Source organism: Saccopteryx leptura, chromosome 7 (assembly GCF_036850995.1).
Source record: "Saccopteryx leptura isolate mSacLep1 chromosome 7, mSacLep1_pri_phased_curated, whole genome shotgun sequence".
Classification (NCBI taxonomy): Eukaryota; Metazoa; Chordata; class Mammalia; order Chiroptera; family Emballonuridae; genus Saccopteryx; species Saccopteryx leptura.
The window spans coordinates 58145430-58154380 of NC_089509.1; the positions used below are offsets into that span (position 1 = coordinate 58145430).

Consider the following 8951-nt stretch of genomic DNA (forward strand, 5'->3'; position numbering starts at 1 on the left):
TTTATGGGATAGCTTTAAATCCCATTTATTAAAGAAACTAACCTAAATTTTAAATATTGTACACATATACGTGTGTATACCATATATACCAGCACCAGCCAATACTCGCAGCTCTGTAGGAAACAAACTTCATTTAGAACAAACTGTTTAACATGCTTTGAAGTTGAAGTTAGGAAGCAAATTTAAATTGCCTAGCCCACTCTCCACCCCTCATCCCTGCCATCTTAATTGACTCCCAACCTCACCCAGGGCGGCTGGGATTCCAGCCCACGCGTGGCTACAGCTAACACCACCAGGCGTTACTCCCTCGATGTCTCCAAGAGGGCCTACTCTTAATCCGGGGCTTTCGGGATAAATGGGAGAGTTTTATTTCTTCTCAGACTTGGGACAGGCAGAGATCTAAGAAAACCGACGTTTCAGAACAGGTGTCGCCTTAGCGGCGTGAGGTGGACAGGCTCAGGGAGTAGAGATAAAACCACACGTTTAGAAGCTTGTCAAGGCCGATGTCTCAGCGACCGAAGTCTCGACTCAGCCGCCCCTCCCTAGACCAGCTTCTCTGGGATTGAGAAATAATGTCGAAGTGCAGACACTTCCTCAATAATTCATTTCTAAAATAAGCAAGGCTCTGAAACCTTTTCCCAAGGGCGCGCGTGCGGGTCCTTTTCCGTGGGAGCCAGCCCCGTCCACTGCGCTGCGAATGGCTTGGATTCCCCCAGATGTGGCCCGACGGAAAATCCTGGAGGCAATCGATACCTGCGGCGGCCTCTCTCCTTTTCCCTCACCTTGCAGTTATCTGGAATAAACTGGCCCTGGGTATCGCAGCTGTCGGTTTCCTCGCGCGTTTTCCTGAGCACCTGGAGACTCCAGCCGCGCTTCCCTCAGTCCCAACCGCAAACCCGCGCCAGTCACGGTGATCACTTACGTGGTCAGGGCCCGCAAAGCGCACAGGTGACCAGGGGCCCGGGCGGCATCCGTGCTGCTGTTGCAGGGTGCACCGCATCGCGCTCCACATCCCGCTCCACACCCCCAAACAGGCGCTAGAAAGGAGCAATTAAAACCACAAGTGCAACATGGAAATCAAGGAGTCCAGCAGCTCTGGGAGTTGTCTGGTAGCGGAGTCATTAGCTGGTTGTTGTTACAAAGTATCACTGTGTGGTTGGGTGATTAAGAAAAAAAAATCTTTTTAAACATTGGCAAACCCGTTATTGGTTTGGAGGATTGGAGGATTGGTTGTGGGTTTCTTTTCTTTTTCTTTTTTTTTTTTTTTTTTGCTTTTGTTTTTCTTTTTGCTCCAACCACGCTGCCTGTAATATTTCTGTCCCCAACATCATACTCTTAAACCAAAGGAGAGGAATTCTGCGGGTAGCAGCTGCTGCAACTGAAATTAAAAAAGAGAGAAGCCTCTCCCACTAATATCTGTAAAGACAACACCAATATAATTTGTTTTGAATGTTCATTTTTATTGGTATTCCTACTGCCAAAATGTGCTTGATTACAGAGGTTTGTCCTGCGATCATTGCGCATTCCAAACAGGGGAAGGTATATCGGCGAAGGTTCAGCTCAGGCCAGATCAAATCCCGTGCTGTTTAACGCTGAAAGGCTGCATGTTGCTATTAGTGTTAAATATATGGCTAATTATGCGTATGAAAATTAAACATCAGTGTTATGCTAATGGGGCGCCTTCAGCTGCGGATCCGAGCACTTGAGACTACCATTTAATCAAATGAATCAGTAACTAATACATCTGCACGTGTGAACTTTCACAAGATCATTTCACCGTTCCCGCCACACCGCTAAATTATGAAAGAAATAATTATCAACACTTTCTAATTAGCTAACAAAGTAATTTGGGATTCACCGTGAAGCTAGAGGAATGGGAAACCAACAGCCCCTTGAAGGTAGCGTGGTTCTCACCATGCCTCGAGGGGGTGTCTGTGTGGTGGTGACAGCGGCGGGGCGGGGTGCACTTTTCTGTACCTAGCGCCCCAGAAGATAGAAAATGCCTTGGCAGCTTTTGCCTCCACCAGCCCTGCCCCCCAGGCGCAGTGGGGCCCGCTTTGACCACCGAAGACTAGGAGGGTCCTGGGCGACAATGAGTGACATATCCACACACAGATACATGAGACTACCATTGGCCTGGTTTTGCCTCGAGTTTCGGTGTCCCCCAGGACTTCTAACTCCCTGTACTCTCTCCAGACCCCAGGAGGCCGGAAAATGACCACCCAGGGTCCGCGGCTCAGGCAGAACTGAGCTAGCTCGCTCCTAGGCTCCACTTGGTGCCGCGCCTTAGGGGGGCGAGTGAGCCCTGGGCACTCAGCGCAAAGGGAGCGGAGAGGGGAGGGGTGGTGGAGGAAGGTTGGGAGGGGAAAAGGGGAAGGAGGGGTGTCGGGGGGCGAGGGGCGGTGCGGCCGCCTTTCCTGGGAGGAGAGGCGAAGATTCCTGGCTATCCGCGCGCACTGCTTTAATCAGACCTGAGCAGCCTCGGGCTGGAGTGGCCAGCTGGGCCTGGAGCAATGCGAACCGGCCCCAAGGAGCGGCGGCGGCGGCGCGGCGGCCGAGTAAGTGAGTTCGCCGGGAGGGCCCCAAACCTCACCCCAGGGATACGGCAGAGTGGACCCGGGCTAGGGCGGGGCCTCCGGACAGCGAGGCGCTAGGCACGAGAAGCTGGGGAGGGCATCACTCTGTTGGCCTCCTCCAGCGCCTCCAGGGCGCGACTTCGCGCTCGGGATGCCGCGACCGGGCTTTAGAGCTGCCCTAGCTCAGTGCCAGACTGGGAGGGGGCGTCTAGGAGAAGCGGTACCGGGGTCCCCGGTGTTGGGGCGGGAGGCTGGAGACGGTAGGGCGGCCGCCGGGTCGCAGCTTGTTTCTGGAAAGTAAGGCGCATCGGGAGGCGGGAGGCTGAAGGACCGCGGGCCACGGCAGTCCCAGCGCGAGCGCGGCAGCCTATTGTGCGCCCCACGGCGCGCTCTGTTGCAGAGGAGCCAGCCCCGGCCGAGGAGTGCGGACGCGTCTCTCCCGAGGCCCAGCAGCCTCGTCCGCTCTAGTCCAGCGGAGCCGGAGCGCCTCGGACCAATCCCGGGTGATTATGCAAGGAAGCGGACCAATCAGCTCCGTCAGCTCATGAATATTTATGACCTTGGCTGAGTCAAAGCTTTGAAGCGAGTTTGAGGAGCTCAACAGCATCATGCTTAGACTTTTCAAAGAGACAAACTCCATTTTCTTATGAATGGAAAGTGAAAACCCCTGTTCCGCTTAAATTGGGTTCCTTCCTGTCCTGAGAAACACAGAGACCCCCCAAAAGGCAAGCAGAGGAGAGAGAGACCCACACCCAGACCCCGCGAGAAGAGATGACCATGACCACCATGCCAGAAAGTCTCAACAGCCCGGTATCGGGCAAGGCGGTGTTCATGGAGTTTGGGCCGCCCAACCAGCAAATGTCTCCTTCTCCCATGTCCCACGGGCACTACTCCATGCACTGTTTACACTCGGCGGGCCACTCGCAGCCCGAGGGCGCCTACAGTTCGGCCTCGTCTTTCTCCCGACCGCTGGGCTACCCCTACGTCAACTCGGTCAGCAGCCACGCGTCCAGTCCCTACATCAGCTCCGTGCAGTCCTACCCGGGCAGCGCCAGCCTCGCCCAGAGCCGCCTGGAAGATCCAGGTACGTGTGCCTGCCCGGGAGAGGGGCAAGAAGAGGCACGGAGGGAGAGAGGGAGGGGAGGGGAGGGTGCGGAGAGGGAGGGGAGAGAGAGAAGAAGGAGAGAGAGGAGGGAAAGGGTGAGAGAGAGGTGGGGTAGGGGTGGGGAGGGCGCCGAAGCAGTGGAGGTTTCGGGTATCAATCTATGGGTACCTGTTATAGCAAAGAAAAAAAAATTTAAATCCACCCAGCTAACAACTATCTAGCAAAGGATAAATAAATCCGAGAGCGTCCCCTGGCACTGGCTGGGCCTCTGGGTGGCTTGGTACGCCGAGCACACACTGCCCCGCTGGAAAACAGAAACCCACATGTTCACGTATTAGTCTCGGTAATTATTTATTGCGTAGCGCTATAAACAATGTATGCAATTATGGGTAATTAAACCTCAACTACCGCCTGCAAAAACAGCAAACTTTCCCTGCAAAAGCAGAGCTGCGCGCCTGGGAACTCCCCCAGTCCGCCTGCAGAGGCCGGGTCAGGCCCTCGGGCTTTCGGGCCCCTTCCCTGGCTCTCGGAGTTTCCTGAGCGTCCTCTCTCCCAGCCTCGCCCCCGCCAACCTTCGGTAGCCATTGGCCCCCGGTTCCTCACACTAAAGACCTTCCGTCCTGTTCACCACGGCACCCGCTTCTGCTGTCTCCCCAGGGGCTGATTCTGAGAAGAGCACGGTGGTGGAAGGCGGCGAAGTGCGCTTCAATGGCAAGGGGAAGAAGATCCGCAAACCCAGGACGATTTACTCCAGTTTGCAGTTGCAGGCTTTGAACCGGAGGTTCCAGCAAACTCAGTACCTAGCTCTGCCCGAGAGGGCGGAGCTCGCGGCCTCCTTGGGACTCACGCAGACGCAGGTACCTCGCTGCTGCCCCAGCCGTGCAGGCCTCCCGCGCCGCCTGCGCCCAGAGCTTCGCGTTCTGCTCCCCGGCTCTCAGGGTCGGGCAGGGGGGGAGGGAGAGAGGGAGAGACCGTGGGAGCGAGTGAGTCAGTCCGCCCGCAGTCGCCCCCACGGCTCTCCCGGCGTCTCTCCTTCCTCCCTGGCTCTCTCCGCACTCTGTACTCCGCTGCTTGCCGCCTGGCCCTCCGTCCCTGCACAATCTGATTAGGGCGCAGGGAGGATTTCCCCAGACGTTTTGTTTAGGGATTCTGAGGTCACACGTGCCAGGACAACTGGAACGATAAACACGGGGCTTAATCCCTTCTTTGCCTTTAAAGTGTGTGTCTAATCACTCCGGGCCTGGGCCTGGGCCTCTGTGTCCCTCTCGCTCTTCTTCCTCCTCTCCGGGCTGGGGTTGGGGGATCTTTGCCTCCGCCCTCTCATTTCTCCCAAGACCCAGGCCCTGGAAGAGAAACGGACCTTCCTTCCCGGATTTCTCTAGGACTCAGGGCAGTCCATGGGCATTTTGATGACTGACGACTGGTGCGGGTTTCCAACGACCGAAACGGGATTCGGAGCAGAACTAGGGAGACGGATGCTTAGGAAAGGTTGACATAAGTCCAAATGAAAAGTTTAACAAAACTTTGTGGCCTCCTTAGTAAGCCCCCAACTCACTCCAGAGCAGAAAGGATGGCAAAGAGAAGGTGGGTCGCATTGCAAATAAATGTCTTTCACTAGAATTTTATTGATGCTCATATTGGAACTGAAGGCTCTATGTGTGCAGGCGCTACGTCTTCCCCAGACGGTTGCCAGCTAGCTGGCCCGAGTCCCAGGCGAGAGCAGGCCTAAGCTCCCCGCTCACCCGCACCACCACGCCCCCTGGCTCCGGGAGAGCCGCACCTGCCCGCCGGCCCCCGCTCGCCGGGGTCGGAAACCCGAACCTGTGGTGACAGTGGTGGTGACAGTGGTGGTGACGGCGGTCTGCCCCCACAGCTGGGAGCTGCCCGGTCGCGCAGGGCAGCAGGGACGTTCTTTCTCGCTATCCCACCGCACCCTTATCTCCCCGCGACCACGACCCGCACAAGGGACCCAGCCCGAGTCACGTTGCTGTCCGCTCTTGCAGGTCAAGATCTGGTTCCAGAACAAGCGCTCCAAGTTTAAGAAGCTGATGAAGCAGGGCGGGGCGGCCCTGGAGGGCGGCGCGCTGGCCAACGGCCGGGCGCTGTCGGCCGGCTCCCCGGCGGGGCCGCCGGGCTGGAACCCCGGCTCCTCCTCCGGGAAGGGCGCGGGCGGCAGCGCGGGCTCCTACATCCCCGGCTACACGTCGTGGTACCCCTCGGCGCACCAGGAAGCTATGCAGCAGCCCCAGCTCATGTGAGGTCGCGCGCGCGGTCCTGCCTGGCTCCTCCGCGTTTCTCCGGGTCCGGGTCCCTCGCGCCTCTCGGTCCCTCCGCCCAGTCCGTGTGCCCTGGACCCGGGGACAGGACCAGAGGTAAAGCAGAAGGACCAGTGAGTGCAGGATGCGAGCGCCTCCTCAGAGCCCCCTGGCTGTCTGGACCGGCCATTTCCCTGGCGCGCTCACACCCTCGCCGGAACGCCTGGCCCGGCCACGCGGTCACAGCGGAGAGAAACCTCGGAGCCGCAGCCGCGGGAGGAGCAAGACAGCCCGCTGGACCCGGCCCGCGACCCTCAGCTGTGTGGCAGTATCAGGAAAAAACATACGCAATGTAGAAAAAGCAAAAGCTGTTTTCTGTCTTGTCCGTCTCTCGTCTCCTTCTGCTCTGTTATCTGTGCGCTGCCACGTCGAGGTCCTCGTCCTCCGCTGTCCTCATCCTGTGGCCTCTGAGAAATGTCACCAGATCTGAGCAGGCGCGGTCCGCCGGGCCGCCTCGTTTCGGATCCTGGGATATTTTGTCCTTTCAGCCTTTTTCCTGGGCCTGCCTAGACATCTGTGTAGCTCCTTTGAGAAGTGAGGGGAAATTGGAGGGAGGGGGGGTTATTTATTGAGAAACGGGCCGCGCCCGAGGCTGACTGTGCGCCAGTGCGCAAGGGCACGAGGAGCCGCGGGCCAAACAGACCGATTACTTTAAACGCACTCGGAAAAACGAATAAGAACCTGGTGATTTTAAACTTATACAGTAACTTTTGTACTTCGCTGGTTTTAAAGAGGTTGGAGCCGAATGATTTGCATATTTTACAAGTCCCATATTACTTAAAAAAAAAAAAAGAAATTAAGCCAACACAATTTCTCATCTCAAGAAGAACCCTTAGTCCCCTTGCCTGGACAAAAAGGAAAAGCTGAGTTCCCTCCTTAGGGAGAGAAGACCCGTGGGCCGCGGTGAGGAAGTAGACGGGCGTGAGCCAGTGCCCTGATGCCAGTGGGCTTGAAAGTAAGACAGGAGCAGCTTTACAACAATCCCCAGAGCCTCGACCAGAGCGATGCCAACCACCCCCTGAACACAGCCTCCAGTGCAGGATCTAATCGCTGTACATATTGTTGTTATTAATTATTATTGTTATTATTGTTCTGTAAACATGTTGCACAAGCTTAGCTTCTTTCTGTTCCGTTGTGTGTGGCTGTAAAACCTGATGCTTTGTGAAATGAGAATCTTGACATTTTACTCGTGAAATTTGGAAAATGTGATTCATTGAAATCAACCGTGTTTTGTGTTCTCTATGTCAAAGTTTAGTTTTATATTGAGAATGTTAACTTATTGCTTTGTATCTGGGAAAAAAAGAACTTTGTAAATAAGTTATAAAGTTTCTTTGAGACAGTAAAATTATGGTTTCGAGAAAGAGCTGCTGTGCGGTGTCCTGTGTGAGCGGGTGCTGGGCGCTGGCCTGGCTCCCGCCTCTGGGGTCTCTGCAGGGGCTGAGTCTGACTCCGGACGCACCAGGTGTGGGGTCTGGGCCTGCGGGGCGCCCGCTGGAGTGGCTCTCGCCTCTGGGGTCTCTGCAGGGGCTGAGTCTGACTCCGGACGCACCAGGTGTGGGGTCCGGGCCTGCGGGGCGCCCGCTGGAGTGGCTCCCGCCTCTGGGGTCTCTGCAGGGGCTGAGTCTGACTCCGGACGCACCAGGTGTGGGGTCTGGGCCTGCGGGGCGCCCGCTGGAGTGGCTCTCGCCTACCTTCTGGCTCCTAACTGCCAAGGGGTCTGATCCCTACCTGGGTTAGGGGTGTCCCTGGGAAGGGGGATCAGGAACAGGTGCAGCGTGACAGAGACAGGAGTGAGGAGCCAGAGGGACGGCGAAGGCCGGCTGAGAGGAGATCAAAGCAGAACTCAAAGACAGCTGGCCAGGGAGACCTGAGTGACCTCCCGTCACCCACTCACATACATGTCTGGTCACCTTGCGGAAGGCCTAGGAGCCTGGAGAGGGGGGGACGCGGGGCTTCTCCCTCTGCCTCCGCAGGGTCTGGCCTCCTGGCTCTTGCTTGCCCGGAGGACGGGCGCTGGATCTCGACGTGGAAAAGATGAGGCCAGCCACCGGAAAGGGCCCGAAAGGACGCGTTTGCCAGGCTGTCCCCAGTCAATCAGTGAGCTGCGGAAGGCAGTCTCAGAGCGCCCCCCGGGGCGCCACAGCCACCTGCCGCCACCCACAAGGCCCCAGCCACAAGGAGAGCCCCATTCCCGCCTTGTAACCCCAGGCTTTTCCTCTGCGCCTGGGAGACGTGGAGGGGCCACAGAAGGGCCGCGTGGCCTCCGCTGACTTGTTGGAACCAGAGAGCTGGCCAAGTCGAGACCCCACCCCAGCCCGAAGGGTCTACAGGCCAGGCCGCGAAGGGGCAGCTACAGTGAACCGCTCAGACGAGTTCGCTCCGACGCACAGGCGCTGGGAGCAGGTGACCCAGCCTGGCCTGCCCTCCGCCCCGCGGCCGGGCGTCTCAGCCCGGCCTCAGCCCCAGGTCCCCCGGCCGCCCTGGGGAAGGTGGGGACCGCAGAGGGTCCCCAAGGGCTGCTTGGAGCGGTTCCCGCTTCCCTCACACCTGCCTTCCGACGCCGGCCCTCTGCCTTGGGGGGCCCCTTGCAGCGCGCGGTGGGGAGCGCAACGAAGGAGGCAATGATCTGTGTTGTGACAAGCACCCATTTTTCAATTGGTGCCGGTGAAAGATCAGACGCGCCAGGCTCTCCCGACGCCCTTCGGGAAAGGGCGGGAGGCAGCGGAGGGAAGGGATGGAGAGAGCGGAGAGGGAGTGGGGGTGTCGCCCGGGGGGACCCCAAGGCCCCTTCCAGGACGGGGCTGGGCTTTTTCCTCTCCCGCAGGTCCCAGAACCTGGAGCGCTAACAGGAAACGAGACCTCCGAGACCAGGATGCGTGTGCGAACCGGCCTCGAAGCTGAGAGAGGACGAGCCCGCGCGCCGGGACAGGGAACTCCTGCATTCGGCTTGCCTGC

At 58.0% G+C, this 8951-nt stretch overlaps 1 protein-coding gene across 2 annotated transcripts; it reads left to right on the forward strand.

Moving 5' to 3' along the window:
* Positions 1-2469: 2469 nt before the first annotated feature.
* DLX1 (distal-less homeobox 1) lies at positions 2470-7339 on the forward strand. Of its 2 annotated transcripts, XM_066345246.1 has the most exons (4): positions 2470-2558; positions 2977-3660; positions 4339-4538; positions 5685-7339. In XM_066345246.1, exons 2-4 carry the CDS (start codon positions 3348-3350, stop codon positions 5937-5939), a joined length of 768 nt encoding a protein of 255 aa, XP_066201343.1. In that variant the 5' UTR covers positions 2470-2558; positions 2977-3347; the 3' UTR covers positions 5940-7339. The 2 variants fall into 2 exon arrangements, with proteins under 2 accessions (XP_066201343.1, XP_066201344.1); XM_066345247.1 differs by lacking the exon at positions 2470-2558 and having other exon boundaries at positions 2913-3660.
* The last annotated feature ends 1612 nt before the right edge of the window (positions 7340-8951 follow it).